Below are 17,117 nucleotides of genomic sequence, written 5' to 3' on the forward strand. Positions count from 1 at the left end.
CAGAGGATTGGGTTAAATGGAGGCGGATGATTCGCTGTGGCGACCCCTGAAGGGAGCAGCCGAAAGGAAAAGAAGAGACTATGTAAGCAGCCACTGGTTTCATGTCTGCACCATTCACTCATTTGTTTGCTTTCTTTTTATTTCCACTCCATAATGTTTTTTTTTTCCTCTTGATTTCATTGTGGATAAAAGGAACTGGGTCACATAGATGTATATATGTGCCTGGGTACTCATAAAGAGCCTGAAGTTATATTTGATACAGAAAGCTCTAAAACAGGACCAGAGCAAACATCTCCCCTGATGACATCCAAGCAAATGAGAGCCTTTCATAAGCACAGTGTGATGATACTGCACCACAGTGTGTCAGTTTGAGAGCAAGTCTCCACTGGTCCCTGTGGTTGGTCTGCAAGCAGGTCATCCCTCTCGCCCACTAGTCTAAATGTGTCCAAGCTTGATGCTCAAGCTTGTGTATTTTGTAGTTTGTAGTGAGGATTGTTCCTCTTTCCCAAAACAGAGACAAATTGCCTTTCCCTATTTTTCTGGTCAGCTGTGCCTTTTACTGAAACATATTGGACATTCTTTGAATAGCAGTCCAAGGTACCACTTGGGTGATAAAGCCATTATAATCACACTGTTTGTGTGTGCCTCTGATACAGCAGTGTCTTCCCTGTGTTTGGGATGAAATGGATCTCAGGTAGTTGAGAGAAGCATCTAAGGAAAGAAACATCTAAGAAAACACAAACTAGGTAACTCATTACTATCTGGATGTCCCAGTATCTCCATAAAAAGCCTCCAGTTAATCCAGAATGCCGCAGCCAGAGTCCTGACAGGAACTAGCAAGAGAGATCATATTTCTCCTATATTAGCTTCTCTTCATTGGCTCCCTGTAAAATACAGAATAGAATTTAAAATCCTTCTCCTCACATACAAATCCCTTCATAATCAAGCTCCTTCATACCTTAAAGACCTCATAGTACCATATTATCCCAATAGACCACTTCACTCTCAGAGTGCAGGTCTACTTGTGATTCCCAGAGTTTCCAAAAGCAGAATGGGAGGCAGAGCCTTTAGCTATCAAGCTCCTGTCCGGTGGAACCAGCTCCCAGTCTGGGTTCAGGAGGCAGACACTCTCTGTACTTTTAAGGCTGGACTTAAAACCTTCCTCTTTGACAAAGCGTATAGTTCGGGCTGGCTTCAGGTAACCCTGAACCATCCCTTAGTTATGCTGCTATAGGCCTAGACTGCCCGAGGACCATTGGTGCACTGAGCTCCCCTACCCTAACCACCCCCCCACACGCACCTTCCCTTCCCTTTCCCTCCCCTCTCTTCTCTCCTCTCACCTCATGTATATTCCACCACTGAATGTCACTAACCTTGTGCTCTCTCTCTCCCCTAGTTTGTGCTCTCTCCCTCTCTCTCTGTTCTCTCTGTACCTTCTGCAGGTGTCCCTGGTCCTGCAGCTGTATATAGCTGATGTGCAGTTACTGGTCCCACCAACTTGCAGTGTCTATTTGTTGTTTATTGTTGCTGTTCTTTTCTCTCTGCTCTATCCACTCACCCCAACCGGTCGAGGCAGATGGCCGCCCAAACTGAGCCCGGTTCTGCTGAAAGTTTTCTCTTCCGTCAAAGGGAGTTTTTCCTCTCCACTGTCGCCAAATGCTTGTTCATAAGGGATTTGTTGGGATTTTTGTTTTTGTAAAGTGCCTTGAGATGATTTGTATTGTGATTTGGCACAAGTGATGTCATGTCATGAGGACCTTTACCTGAATGAAACACTGACTTGGTGATCATGGGGGTTGATCTGCAGGGATCTGGGCTGTCATTGTGTGTCTAATGTGTTTGAGTATGTGTGGGCTGTTCACAGGGGAAGGATCCTTTACCCCTACACCTCTTCTCTTCATCTATAATTTACATTGTAAGAAATCACTGTAGACCAGACCCTGTGCGCACTGATAATGCTGGTAATGCACGTTGGAAACAGTCTGACGTGGATCATCTGGGTATTTGGTTCTGTATTCTATATATAAAAATAAAGTATGTGTCTATTTTAGTCTGCCTATAAACCACTGGACATTGGTGATTGATGAATCCTGTCTTTGTCTCCGTGTTGCTCCTTTTGACTCTCTTGGTTTCACATAAGCAAATAACAAACACACACACACATACAGGTGTGTTGTTGTGGAAACTGCACTGACTTACATTTACTTCCTGAAGACTTTATGACTGATTTTAACCATAACCACAACTTGCCTCACAATAATTTGACCTTAATCCTAACCTTCCACTAATCTTACACCAATTCATCCAATTCAATGATTTTCAGGATGAGTCCTCACAATGTGACTGTGTATGCAGGTTTTGGTTCCCACTGTGTGAATAGTACCACACACACAGACCTCATGGCTTAAATTCAAGGGCAGTGTGTACTGCAGAGTAGCAGAGTGGTTGAACTCCTGTGGCCTCTATCTCCAGTCCTGTGCCTGGATAGAATAACAAACACACTAATCACTTAGCATGCTGAATATTTAACAGTCCTGTCTGTAAACTATGTGTGTTTGTCACAGCCTTAATTTATCTATTGGCCTATTAAACCTGTACACTGAGACCAGAACAGCAGGGGAGAGGAGAAAAAGAGTTTGGGTAAAAAGCACCCAAATCCTCTTTGTTCTTTGCTTGTTTTCGCCTTTGTGTGTGTGTGTGTGTGTGTGTGTGTGTGTGCGTGTGTGTGTGAGAGAGTGGTTGTGTGTGTGTGTGTTGCTGTGTGCATGCATGTCCTTCATGGGGTCAAAAGACTGTCCAGGCTCATTACGGAGACGGCCACATCATCATTGAAGGTACAAGCTTGGTGAGCTACCATGCACAATAAATCTTGGGTTTTAAGAATCACTCACTGCTTTAGCTGTGCATGGACACAACCTTTGCTGTCAAGATCACATACACAAGCACAAACACATAAATGTTTGACCAGCCTTACTCCCGTGTGCTCCCCAAGCTAAGGCGCACACAAAAGTTGCCATGACAACTTTCCAGAAAGCTCTAGTCGTCTCCACCATTCACACTCTTGCTGAAATGTAGGACATTTGAGGAGGAGGCACTGTAAACCAATGCCACAGCACTGTAACAGGCACAGGGAGGACCCAGAGGTATAAAGTTTAAGTAAAAAGGCATGCATTAAAGGGTTCCCTCACAAACATCTTCAGGTGATGAAAGTGTCATGATCCCTGGATAGCAGAGACAAGGGAACCCTTTACTCCTCAAAGTTAACATATAGCTACTTCTTAACAAAGACCACCTTCCTGTGCCGCTCCTTAGTCTCAGATGATGCAAGAGGTGTAAGATCAGTGTAGTGATGGGTATATAGAAGAAAAACAAACATATTGTTTCACTGGAGACAGCCGTGGAAGGAATCTAGAGTCTGAAAAGCAGACAGGTAGGACAGAAAGTGGGAATACGAAGCAGGCAGGTAAACAAACACAATAAAGAAAACAGAAACAATGGAAGGCCCACATCTTTCCTCTATCTTTCCCTGGGATCTAGTGTGAAGCATTTTACAGACAGATAGAAAAGTGAAGAAGTGCTACATGCCCCTTTACAGATTGTACCCTGCAGCCTGCCTGGTCTGCCTTTACTGTGCTCTGCAGCCAGGATTTGTCCCTCCATAGCTCTGGCTCAGTGTGACTGTGCTCCATTACCACACAGTTGATTCCTCTGAGCCAGGGCAATGAAAAATGACCCAGCTCATCTACAGGGAGAGCTCTCTGGCAAGTATGTGGGGTCTGTGTGTGAGAGAGAGAGTTTGTGTTTGCAATTGTCCAAAGGGAATCCCGTCGTTGTAAAGGTATTAAATGTCTTCCATTTGGCCCTTTCACCTCAGGGAAAGCCACAATGTGAGGGTGGGAGGTGGAAAGCTTTTGCTCAATAAATAAAAACACCTGATCAATCATGTGCCAATGTTGCACATGAGAACAAGGTTAATTTTTTTTCATTAGTGGTGGAATTATTTTCAAAAGCTTGTACTGTGTCTTATGGTCCTTGACTGGACTTGACATTTAAGTCAAGGCAACAAGAATAGAATTACAGAACCGAAATAAGTCTTCCTGCAGTTTTGCCTACTGGAAATTAAATGACAAAGGAAGACATACAGGGTATCTGCAGGTTTCTAAGAACTAGATTTAAGACTTTTTAAGACCTTTTTAATACCACGCTGAAAATTTAAGACCAATTTTGTAGAAATAAAATAAAACATCCCACAATACAACCAATTCCCATAACACACTGTTTATTGATATAAACTGTTTACACACCTTTTGATTTATTGAGTAAAACAAAAATAAAATGCCAGGTGTTTTCGGGCATGTTTCTGCAGCCGCTTTGTCTTATTCACACCGCATGTGGGTCTCCAAAGCTTTCATACCCATTGTTCTGAGTTTTACATTTTTTTGCACAGCCTGCACCGGACCTCGAACACGTTGCCACTAACGGGACTTAACCACGGCGCAAAATTAGGGTTTTGTAACCAACTGTCATTAAATTTACATTTACCCATGGAAAGCATGTGTTAAATGAACTCCCCTCAAACGCGTATTTTAGTTGGGTCCGCCTATTTTGTTCTGCGTAACAAATATGCGAAAGGATTTCAAACTGATTTCAAGATGAAAATAAAATCTTCTTTATGGGATCGGTTAGATTTCATTTTAAGACCTTTGAAACGCGAATTTAAAACATTTTAATGCTAATTAAGGCCTTAGTTTTATAATATGGAATTTAAGACTTTTTAAGGATCCGCGGACACCCTGACATATGTGGTCAGAGTATGACTGCTGACAGAAGATGTTTTTTGGCTCAGCTAAGTTATGTTATTTACTCATACAGTGATAAAATTAACACATATACAAAACTTTAAATCTGTATTCGGTAAACTCATGTGGACATAATTTTAGGGATATAATATCTATGCAAGCAGGGGATCTGAGAGCCCCTGGGTGGGATTTCCACAGACATTCACCAGATTCCCCTAGTAATCCTCTGGGATATGATTCTATACTAAGGCCATAACCTCTGAACCTAAAACATTATAAGCCCCTATATCCCCATCACTAATGCAACAGTTAAACCTTTCACTTCACTGAATAGACAACGACACGCTCATAAAAATCTTACATTATCTAAGATCCTGCCACTCAGTTGCGGCTCAGGCCACGACTCAGACACACTTAGAGGATTTAGAAGGATACCAGCCAGATTTATCAAGTGGGCTGCTCAACCTTGGCCTAACTAAACACCGGCCAGATATTGTAACCTGTGTGTTTTATCGCATTTAACATCTGTTCCTCTCCAGCATGACATGACTGAGAAGGTGTTTAAATTTGTTGGCAATCATTAGATCAAAGACGTGTGGTGTCATATCGCAATAATAAGAGATTTCCTTTTTCCAGATTAGAAATACCATCCTGTTTTTTTTTTCAATACTACTCCTTAGATCAGGGATTAGTGCTTTGAGATGACTGGTACGTGTGTGTGTGTGTGTGTGTGTGTGTGTGTGTGTGTGTGTGTGTGTGTGTGTGTGTGTGAGAAAGTGCATGTGTGAGCTCTCAAACGCCTGTGATTAATCAAATGAGTCCAGCCTATGAAGCAGTGTGCTATATTCTCACATTAGAGGAATAGATTCTGGCATGGCTAAGAAGCTTATGGAGCACAGTAACTACAGATGTAACACATAAGGGAGGCAGGACGTCCAGCTTTAAATGATTAACATATAACACAACTGCAAATCACAGACTTATCGAAATTAAATTTTGATCAGAATTTAAGATTCATGGAGTGTTGAGAACATTTTCTCATGGTTGAACTGTTGATTCCTTACAGGAGCTCTTTCCTTAAATTTACAAACCAACATGCTTTGACCCTCTTTCTTCTCTTTCACACACACATTTACACTGACACACTGAGTTTTTGATAAACCTGGGAATGGAGCAGTGGAAATGTTTTCCAGATGAACTATGCAAATAAGACCTTTTCCCCAAGGAGACACTGTAAACGGCTTCAACCATCAACTCAATCTACAGAGGGGTGTTTGTGCGTGTGAGTGTGTGCGTCTATACAGGGACTCAAACGCAAACATGCCTCCAGCTAGTTGCAAACAAATTAGAAAATTACAAGAGTAATAAACCAAAGCACTGGAAAAAATTTGAGACAATGTCAGTTCTGGCCCTGTACCCCTCCCACCACCAGAGCGCACTCTGTTGGTTCTGGGAAAAGATTTTCTCACATACAGAACTCGACTTTGGCAGAGAGAACAAAGATGGCTGACAGACAGGGAGGATGATCAAAGTTCTGCAGTAGGATGTCACAAGTTCAACGTCAACCTCTATCCAATAATTACTTGGCTGGAAAACAGGCAAAAAAAAGTTTGGAAATTAACAACATTCAGATTTATTATATTTGCCTGCCTGTCATGAATCTGTTTATTGACATCTGTTTCAGTGCAACTTGAGATCAAGTGGATGATAAATTGAACATGAGTGTCAGACAGATTTAACAAACTGAACCAAGTACAGTCTTGTCCAGATCCAGGCCAGTTGCTGGCAATCACAGTGGACTCTAGCACCCAAAAAAAAAAAAAAAAAAAAAAAGTCTGCTTGCTTGAAGACACCACGGTTTGATTGAGCGCCAACAGCTTATCAAACCACAAACAGAGTTTCTGAGCAGAATGCAATGAGTATGCATCTATACAGCAAGAGGACTGTGTATGTTGGTTATTTGGGATTATGTTGCTGTGTCTCTGGTATGGTAACAGACTGGAACTGGTCAGGGAGAAAGGAATATGGTCAGTGACAGGAAACAGGTCCAGATGAGTTCAGTGGCCTGGGTTTAATCCTAAATGTGATGTAGTAGGGCCTACAAGCAGTGAGTTATAATGAATATGTATGACCAATGTGACATAATACGAGATTTTAAATATGTATAAAACTTTTCAGTGGGATTGTGTTGCTAGGAAACAGCTTGGATCTAAGTTTATTTTCCATCTTCCTGTCAGCTACTGTCATTAGCAAGAAGTGCGACAGGAAAAAAAATGGGTCTATGTTTATCTTGTCAAGTCTGAAATAATTTACAGCGAGGATGGGTTTTCCTTAATAACATGTCACTTCACATTATAAGAACAAAATCATGGCTTGCAGTGAGTCCTCGGAGTTGCAGGGTAGCAATAATTTCAGGTAAATGCAAAATTCTTGCAAGTCATGCAGGGGATGTCCAGCCACCTGTGTTTGCTACAGTCCTTATGCCTGCTTCTTCCCCAGGCAGGATATCCTGCCTCTGGGATCAGGTGGGATTTTACAAAGGGGGGCTGGTGGGAGAAAAAGGAAAAGATAGAAGAGATAATATACACAGCTGAAATCAAAGTGAATGGAGAGAGACACGAGAAATGACAGTTACCCAGAGACACCATCCAACAGCACTGCTCTCACACGCCTGTTGGTGCTAAAACCGTTTAAAGGGTCACGCCCCCAGAAGAAAATGTGTGACTGGAGGCTGTTGAATCAATATATTACACAGTCTGATGTATGAACATGTGAACATGCGGGTGTGTTCTCTCACAAGAGAAATAAGAGCGTGTCTGTGTGAGCAAACAACATTTCAGAAATGTGTCAGTCAGCTGGTTAATGAAAACTCATAGCTCAGTCACACAGTCTGCTGCTCCACACAACATGCGGAGCACCTTGAGTGTAAAATTGTCACCTTGACGTATGTGTGACACACTGGAGCGCAGTAAAATGTTTGGGCTGGTGTCTTGATTGAGTAAAAAGGACGAACAGTGCTGGATGCCCCACTGAGAGTTAAAAAGAGAGGAGAGAGAGATGAATAAGGGATGACGATGTAATCCATCCATCCATCACCTATACCCGTTTATTCATAACCAGGGTCACAGGGATCTGCTGGAGTCTGGTGAAGATGTAATTTAAGTTGGAACGAAGCACAGATAGAAAGTCAGAAAGGAAAAACAACATGGTGTTAACACTGTATTTTCTTTAAAGAGGGAAAGAATGAGGCTGAAGAAAGTGGAGAAAGTGAAAACTTGATACACACTTGACATTGTTAAATCCTTCTCTCTATTAGCCTTGCTGTCGCTTGTTCTCTCTCTCTCTTCCTGCATTGTGTGTACCAGCTGTATGAGCCTGGGTCTCTCATTAACAGTAATAAAGTAAGCCTGGTAGAGGCGGTGCAGTGAGTCAGGGATATCCCCATCCTGCAGCCTGACACACAGACTCCTCCTACTCTGCCTTTGCAACTCCTTCCACTATTTACTGCTCCACCTTGGAACGTACCACTTTGTCAGGGCAGGGGGTGGGACACTGTTTATAGCTGATAACAAAAAATCGTAGTGGGAAAACTGCTTTGAAAACAAGGGGAGGGAGTGGGGGGGCTGTGAAGGACAGGGTTTTCTTACAGAGGTCTGGTGTATTATTTCAGTTTCCTCTGATTGTGTTAGTCTCCCTCAGGATGCTTAAGCCCGGGAGCTACATAAGACACATTACAACAAAAGTTAGAATAACAATCCAGCTTATTCCCATAGGAGAGTAAAGGGAATTAGACCAAAAAGAAAGAAAATATTGTGTTTACATTTTTATGTTTGTTTACTGCTGCACTGTGCCTGTAAATGTAAGTAAGATACTCTACTGATGCTGTGTGATAATTTTGTAGTATAAAGGACAGTGTGTCTCTTTATTATCTAGCAACCTGATGAGACTCTCTGAGCCTGTTGGGTTTGTTCTGGTGGTGCCAGCAGCAAACAGGGCAGGTGAGATGCCCGAGGAATGCTAATGACTCCATGAAAGCCCCGAGTACCAATCCAGGCATGGTGAAGTGAATACTGATCAAGCCTTTTGCTGAATCACACAAACACAACACACAAAAGATGCAGGTGCAGTATTGCAATTAAAATGATCCAAATCAGTGAAACTGTTCTAAATGCCAAAATGATGGATGCACTGTGACTGAAGCCCGAAGGATAGCACATCTGTCTCTCCTTCATTCTCAAGTCTTAATATTTATTTAATAATGTCAGATGCCCAATTCAACAGGCGGTGCAGCATATGCATGTTCACATTATTTTATGTGTGTTTATGAGTATATGAGGTGCAGCCTACCTGGTAGAGGGGCCTTGAAACACACCTGTGTGTGTGTAACATGTGCAAGGGTCCAGGCAGGTTCCTGGCATGCACTCGAAGGCGTCGAAGAGCTGTGGAGGTGAGAGTCCACAACAGACCCTGCCGAGTACAGGCCGCTTCATCTAGACCCAACAAAACTGCCTGCATCACTGCACTGACTAGTAGCAATCTGAGACAAGTCACACACCTTCAGAGGTATGCACAGTAGTTTGAGTTGATATCATCACATTAGCAGACCTTTATTTGCACAGGTGAACCAAAATCCATGGAGGCCCAGGTAATGAGTAGGTATGATAAGTCTTTATTGTCCTCTTGATACCACTTAGCGCCAACAGATAATAATTGGGTCATCTCCATGTAAACCACTGGGAGACACGATAACCCTGTGGCTTCTCCTGTCCTACCTCTGTCCCTCTCTGTCGTCAGTCTCTCAAGGTTTCAGCAGTCTGATGCTTCCTCAAGGTCAAACCCTGCTAGTCCTTGTCTTAGTCCCACACAGTTCGTGGTCCCTGGTGACTTCCTCCTCTCTACTTCCTTCTTTTCTTCTCTCTAAAGTAACGCACCCTCTGTCCATTGGTCTCAGCGCCACAAACACAAACATTCCTACTAAGGAAATGCAGCCAGTTTCTTAGCCTCCCTGACTGCTAGTTGTTTTTAAAGCGATATGCACTCTCATACTGCAGCTCACAACAACCAGACCTCTCACTCTCTCCTTTTTCAAGCAGAGAGCAGTGTGCTTAGAGTCTGCACACCTTCTCACATACTTGACAGCTGTCACTGTGAATCTGTAAATGCAGGCTCAAACACATGTGCCAGCACACTACAAACATGCATTCATGTATACACAGACCAAACTACACTCACTGAACTGAGAAACCAGACAGGAGCATGTTACTTTCTAACAGCACTGGGATTTTAGCCAGAGTAAGTTTTAAAAAAGGAGATATTTTTTAATCTGAGCCAGTTTTCCCAGGCTGAAGTATCCTGACATGACACCTGACACTAGTTATTTCTTCCAAAAATTCAAACTTGGCCTCTTGCGACTCTCCACCCACTCCACACTCCATGATATTCTTGGACAGAACATGCAAGAATGTAAATATAAGATCGGGATCCATGATGAATCATATTTTATCATTTGCTTACACACACCCATTTGCAACAATGGCCACATGGAGGCAATACAACCCTCATATAAAAGCTGTGCCAGGCGTACAGTGCCTGTGTGTCTATGCATGCCAGTCTTTTAGAAACTCAACAATCCAACTTAAATGATCAGTGTCTGCTGTGTTATGTCTGATATAAATGCTAAGACATTTCTAAATCAAACACAGAAAGATATATTTTCTATGTTCTGAACAACACAAATGTTGAACTGATTTATTTTTTCCACTTTCAGAAGGTCTGGATCAATAGTAATTCTGTTTATGGAGTCTTGTACTGCTGACTTGGTGTGTGCATATACATATTCTTGTATTTAGGCATTTTTTGTTTTTCTCTTGCTGTGTGTTTTACACAGATGGCCATTTCAGTGGTTTACAGCTTCATTGCACAAAACTCCTGATCCCCAATACTACAACAAGGTTGCATCTTTTAAAACTTACTGATTTTCACCAACCACATGCTACAGTACAAGATCCTTCATTCCACTGCACCACTTTCCCATCCCTCTATCATGAGGCCTTGTGCTATGCTGTCAGTGGTGTCTTGAGAAACTCATGAGGAATGCGTGGTATTCCTTATTTGTGAATTTTCCAAAATTAATCAGGGTTTGGCTGAAGCTGCACATGAAGCTTGGAGACATTCACCTCTCTACCACTGTAATTTACGAGGGGGTGTAAATATTTGTTGTGGTAGGGAGGGAGGCGAGAGGTTAGGTATGACTACACACTGTTCCCATGATTCTGTGTGCTTGCAGTCTTCCACTGAATCCTGGGAAAGGTTGTGCAGGCCCTGTGATGTAAACAGACATCACCACAGTGTCAACTGGCTGGCTATTACAATACTAGTAAGACAGAGAGGAGAAGACACTATTTTACAATCAGTATTGTGGTGGACAAATGGAATTAACAACCAAACAGATAATCTAAACATATTCATAATCTGAATATTCATATTCGTTTTGGCAAAGACACTTCTGAGGTCATCCCTAGTCCTGATATAGACAGGAAACAGGAAAATCAGTAAATCTCTGACTTTCTCATCCTGCCTCTCTCTGTATTCTCTTCCACCCTCTAACTTTCTCCCTCTTTCATCTCTCTCATTGCCATCTCTATCTCTCAATCTTCTTCCTGCACTCTGATCTTCACTCAGGTGTGTTACAGTAGAGTGCTGGAAAGTCAGAGAGGGAGAGGGGAATAGGGTCACATACACTGTAAAATCACGAGAGCATACTCCAGAACACAAATTCACTAAAAAAACTTGTGTATGAAAATGTAGAACATGCAGCCAGGTGCTACGCATGCACTGACTATAATTCTTAGGTAACTGTACCGTAAAGCTGACACTTTGCGTTTTGGTAGACTTGCTTTTGTCACAGCTCTTTTTAAACACAGGCACACACACCACTGTGACTGTGACAGAGATTGTAAGTGACACACTTGAATAGAACCAGTGTGAAATTCGATTCAGATCAGTCCAGTTTAATGTGATGCTATTAGAGGAAAATCAATAAGAAAATGCAACGTGGCTCGAGAAAAGGATGAAAGGAGCGGGCTTCTATCTCTCATTGTGTGTGAGAATGTATGTGCATGCTATGGTTTCTGAGCTCATATGTGTGTTATGAATAATTAGAGTGAAAACACGTGTGTAATGAAAAAAGACATGATGACACCCTTTAAAGTGATGTGTCTTGTTAGTCTCTTATGTGTAAAAGTTGACCTAGTTCACGTGTTGTATGATGTTACACCCATGCACAAAGGGGTGTTACTTCAAAAAAAAAAAAAAAAAGAAAATGCTCACACACACACACTGAAGCTAATCATTCTCTCCACTTTGCCTGGCAGATAAATATTAATGAGGATTACTATGTTACTGCAGTCCACCCACGGGAAAACAAGAGCCTGCATCTCTCTACCTCTTTCTTTCAAACCCTTTCCCACTCTCTCTTTTTGTCGCACACGCGCACACACGCGCGCGCGCACACACACACACGCGCACACAATGAATAAACCTTTCACATGAGTGAGTCACTGACAGGGCCTCCATTCTCACTGAGTCGTGTTATCTTGGTCTAACAAAGAGTACAGATTGTGCTGGGATATTTCGGGAACATTTTGGGGTCTCCACATCCTGTTTTGGGGGAGATGGAATTTAACAGATTCATTCCCATCAGTCCACACTCATTTTTTCCTCTGCTCTGCCTCTGTCATTCAATGGGAGCCCATGCGGTCATTTCTGAGAACAGAGAAATGGGGATAATGAAGAAATCATTCTGAGCTCAGCATGAAGGTGGCAGAGGATGAGCACGAGCACGCGCACACACACACACACTGACTAGGGATGTTTTGGCTGAGGACAGAGAGTCTCCATAGAGAAAACACATTATCAGCAGCTCACTACCTTTAGCCTTCACTCACGACTGTGAGTGATCATGTCTTCATTGTTTGATTGTGCTCTGGACAGATTTACTTTGAACTCGTACGCAGCTGTGCACTGTGTGCCTATAGGTCTGTGGGTTGATTTTGGACAGGGAATAAAAGAGGGAACAAGAATCATAGCAAAGAGTGATGAAAGAGACAGGGTGGAGGTCTCCCCTGTTCTCCTCCTCTTGTCTTTCCTCCCTTCCTCAAAAACATTCCTTCTTCTGAGCAGCCTTGGGGTGAAAAGGGGGGTCCCCTTTCATGCTGAAAGGGGTGTGGTGCATGAGGGGCCTTCAGAAGCCTTTAGCTGTGGTTATTCCCAACTCTTTCCTTCTTTGTTTCTTTCTTCCCCTTCTCTTTGTCTCATTAATTGGGCTGACTGACCATATTGCTCTCACCTACTGTCCTGGGGAGATCCCTGGGAATCAATACTGTAGCAGAGCTGCAGGGGCAAAAGCACAAAGCCCTAAACTGCTAACGGAGGTGATAAAAAAGAAAATTAAACAGAAACTTATTTTGAATGCTGTTGCTTTGGTTTCCACATCAACTTTTTTGCTTAAATGAATCCTGACTCGAATGTCGAGGTAATTAGATCAGGGTGATGAAACTCAAGCAAGAGCATCAACCTAACCCACAGAATGCCCCAGTCCAGCTCTGACCTTCTCTCTGATTGGTGCAACAATATTTTTAAAGGTAACCAGAATCGATTCGTATTCCTATCACACATCCTCTCTGGTTGCTTCTAGTTTTCATAGTGGTAAATTACAGTCAAGCTATTGTATGTTCCTATTCCACTCATGAATATTTCCAAAATGTTTGTGCGTGTCTGTAATTGTGTGCCTGTGTGAACTTTTCCTTCACCGACAATGATCCACCCCCCACCTTTAAGCCCTCGCTCCCCTGCTGTGCCCCTGACAATAACATGTTTCCTTCGTGAATGATTCAGCCTCCTCAAATCCAAAATGTTCTTCACCCCCCCACACACACATGCACAGACACTCACGTTAGTCTCTCCTTTGTTTGTTTGCTGTTGTTGTTCTTAATTTCACAGACAGAAAAGAGCTGAACGGCTTAACATGATAGCAGGATAACAAAGACAGAGGATAATCCTAATTCAGCTGCTCTAATAATCGAAACATAACATCCTATAAAAAGCTGTTTTCAACTGTCAGCACCAACCCTCAAATTTATCAAAATCATACTAAATTGTAAACATAGTGTTGTGCTAGTACTATCAATAATACACCTCATTCATGTGTTGCCACTTTCACTTGTTGTAATGTGATGAAAGGTGTGTAACATGCAGAGCAAGGAGGAATGAGGTGGAAAGAAGCAGGACAAATTCAGATATGATTACAGCATTTCTGAGCGACAATAATGAAAAATAGGAGAAAATGAGAAACAGGAGATTCGTGAGGAAAAGGAGTCGATATCAGGTTTGTCTCTTCTATTTTTCTGCAGTTAATGACGCATGTTTTGTTCACGTGTGTCACAGCTGTTGACTGAACAAAGACGGCTATGTCTCCCTGGTAGACATTACTAAATGAACACTGACCTGCTTTATCTGCATTAGCTATGTGACAGTGCACAGATGAGAAACTGAAAAGCAATCTGGAGGATCCAGATATCTTCCAAACAAGTTACAGAATGCTAATGGTTTTCAAGAACAGCATTTTGCCACTGGGGATATGCACCGACTAACCTCTGCATTCTCACTGGGAAATGCTAAAGGATCTGAAGAGACTAGTCTTTCAAGTGTGCAAAATGCTTTAAACTGGATCTAGACTTACAGCAATAAGTATTTTCTCTACAACACTCTCCTCTGGGCAGTCAGCTGCTTATAGACACTTTTTGTCAATATTTTTTCTCCTGTATGCTGTTACCCCTCTATGCAGCTATGCATCTGACACAGTTGCATAATGCAGAGACTGGATAATAAGGCAATGAGTTATCTAACATGACAAGTCAGAGCAGAACAAAGCTACAGCTGTGTTTAGAAATGAAAGTCTTTCAGAGCCTCAGAAAGAACATGGGCAGGTAAAGTCATAACCAAACAGAGAGTCGGCCTTTATGGAGCCTCTGGGATAAAAACTGGTAGATCACTGAGCTTTGTTCACCTGTCATCACCAAGGAGAGCAGTCTGATGATTTAAACTCTCTCTTTAAAGCATCTTTGTCGATTTATTGAACACTTCTCTGTTCATGTGGTTGGACAGATAATTGTTTTGAAAATCTGATGCATTCACTAACGCACACATCAATTTGAGGCACAGCTATCTATTCAGTCATTTCTCCAGCACAACAGTCCTATGATTTGAGTAAGTGAATGTAAATCACAACACGTAACCCCCTTTCAGTCTGTCTGCACACAACTGGCTGCAAAAGAACAGGGAAGCAGAGGAAAGGAATGCAATCAGGACTGTGACAGAAGGACAGAGAGGAGAGCTCTATTCCTGTGTGTGAAAATCTGCTTTTCTCCATTAATTAAAGTGATTGCAGTAACTGTGTGCGTGTGTGTGTGTGTTTGTGCGCACACAGGCACCAGCCTATCAGCCAATCAAACGGCACCAATTACATCTCTCAAAAGGACAGTGAAAATGTAGTTTCGTCCAATCAAGCACTATTATATCAGGGAGCCAGGTCTGGTTAGATCTCAGCTTATCAGTTTACGAGCCACTGTTATATTGAAGGTATTCAACCTGAAGTTTTTGAAAAGTGCGACCTGGAAGCATCAGAACAAATCCTGACTTACATCATCTGAGACTTCACTTCCTCTAGTACTCTCAGAGTGCAGCTCCACTATAAAAGCTACTTCCTGCAAAAGAACCAGGCTGTATTTATGGAGGAGTGGAGGTTGTAGCAGGTTGCGGGAATATCTATGTCTGGGCTTATTAAAGTACAATAGATATGTAGATATATAATTTACACTATGTGTGTACTTGTACAAAGACATTCACACTGGGCCACATCATGACCTGAACACACAAACACACACTCCAGCTTCACTGACATATTTGTATGTCCTGTATTTTTACAGATACACCTGTATTTTTACAGATACACACCAAGGAATAAATGCAATGACGACTCACACACGCCCACAGTTGCAAACCTGTGCGCTGGTAGACGCACGAACGAACACACACACACACACACACACACACACACACACACACACACACACACACACACACACACCTTCCTCGCGCCGTAAACAACTTTGACGTGAAAGATTGTAATCACCTGACAGGTTACAGCCTGTCTGTACGTCATAAAGGTTAACAATTATTCTCAGCCCACACCCACCACCACATTTGTACCAGCTGAAGCTTCACTGTCTGTCTGCGCTCTGCCTGATGAAAAGGAAAAGAACTCATGTCTAGAGTCAGTACAATCAGTGACGAGCAAACACTTCTCCCCAACAGCGAGACTTCGCCGTAACCTTGAAAAGCGAAGCGGTGGAAAACATGAGCAGCGACAGACTCGGACTGACAGGAAGAGAAACATGGAGACGCATTGTCCACGGCAGAGATTAAAAGCTTTGCTCCTGACTTCTCTTCCACCAACTCATCTCTAATACCGTCCCTTGGATTAACCAAGAACCTTTTTAAATCCTGCTAACAGAGAAAGACAGGGAGAGGCGAAGTCACAAAGGAGAAAGTGAGAAAGAGGAGTTCAGGGTGTCTTACCCTTTCTCCGCTGTTCCTCCGTAGAGTCCCCACCGGCAGCTTAAGCATCAGCCGGCGGGTTCTCCCGGGCGTCACCGCTCCCTGGACCACCATGGCGCGCTCCAGAGCGTGTGTGTCCGTGGGTGTTTGGGCATGAGGGCGAGCGTGTGAGGTGGTTGTCCCTGCCGTTCCGTCCAGCCTGGCAGCCGGGGTCACGCGTACTTGCGCGTGGGTGCGTCTGAGGAAATAAGCTTGTAATGTGTGTGGGTGGGTAGCAGCCCCACGCCGGTGCTATGTGCCACCCTGTGCGTCTCTTCCCCTGTGCGTTAAAGCGCTGTCCATTCTGCACCGCTCAGCTCCGCCGCTCTGGAGGTGAATGAGTGTGTGAGAGGGAGTACGCTTTGTCTCCGCCCCGCCTCCTCCCCTCCTCCAGTTGTGGGCTTAACCAGGTCACTGTTATTAGCATACGCACTCGTGTCACGTGGTTCAGTAATAATCGTGTGTGAGCATATACATAACCCCCCCCCCCCCCCACACACACACACACACACACACATCATTGGGGAACCTCAAAAGGAATTGGGGATGTTTTGCCATCTGGTAGGGAGATTATCTTTGAAATCCCACATCCAGCTTTCTCTCCCTGCACTAGGACACAAAGAGTAATACTAACGCATGCAGAGAGACAGATACATGAATCAT

General features: G+C 43.1%; 1 protein-coding gene across 6 annotated transcripts in view; it reads right to left on the reverse strand.

Moving 5' to 3' along the window:
* frmd4a (FERM domain containing 4A) overlaps positions 1–16,772 on the reverse strand; it is a 55,553-nt gene extending 38,781 nt beyond the window's left edge. For 5 of the 6 annotated variants that reach the window (XM_026311159.2, XM_026311167.2, XM_026311161.2 and 2 more), the window contains exon 1: positions 16,437–16,772. In XM_026311159.2, coding sequence (XP_026166944.1) covers positions 16,437–16,529 — 93 coding nt within the window. In that variant the 5' untranslated portion in view covers positions 16,530–16,772. Of the gene's footprint in view, positions 1–9,146; positions 9,315–16,436 lie in introns of those variants that run through there. The other variant, XM_026311157.2, reaches the window with a different exon arrangement.
* Between the last annotated feature and the right edge of the window lie 345 nt (positions 16,773–17,117).

Source organism: Mastacembelus armatus, chromosome 6 (assembly GCF_900324485.2).
Source record: "Mastacembelus armatus chromosome 6, fMasArm1.2, whole genome shotgun sequence".
In the NCBI taxonomy this organism is placed as follows: Eukaryota; Metazoa; Chordata; class Actinopteri; order Synbranchiformes; family Mastacembelidae; genus Mastacembelus; species Mastacembelus armatus.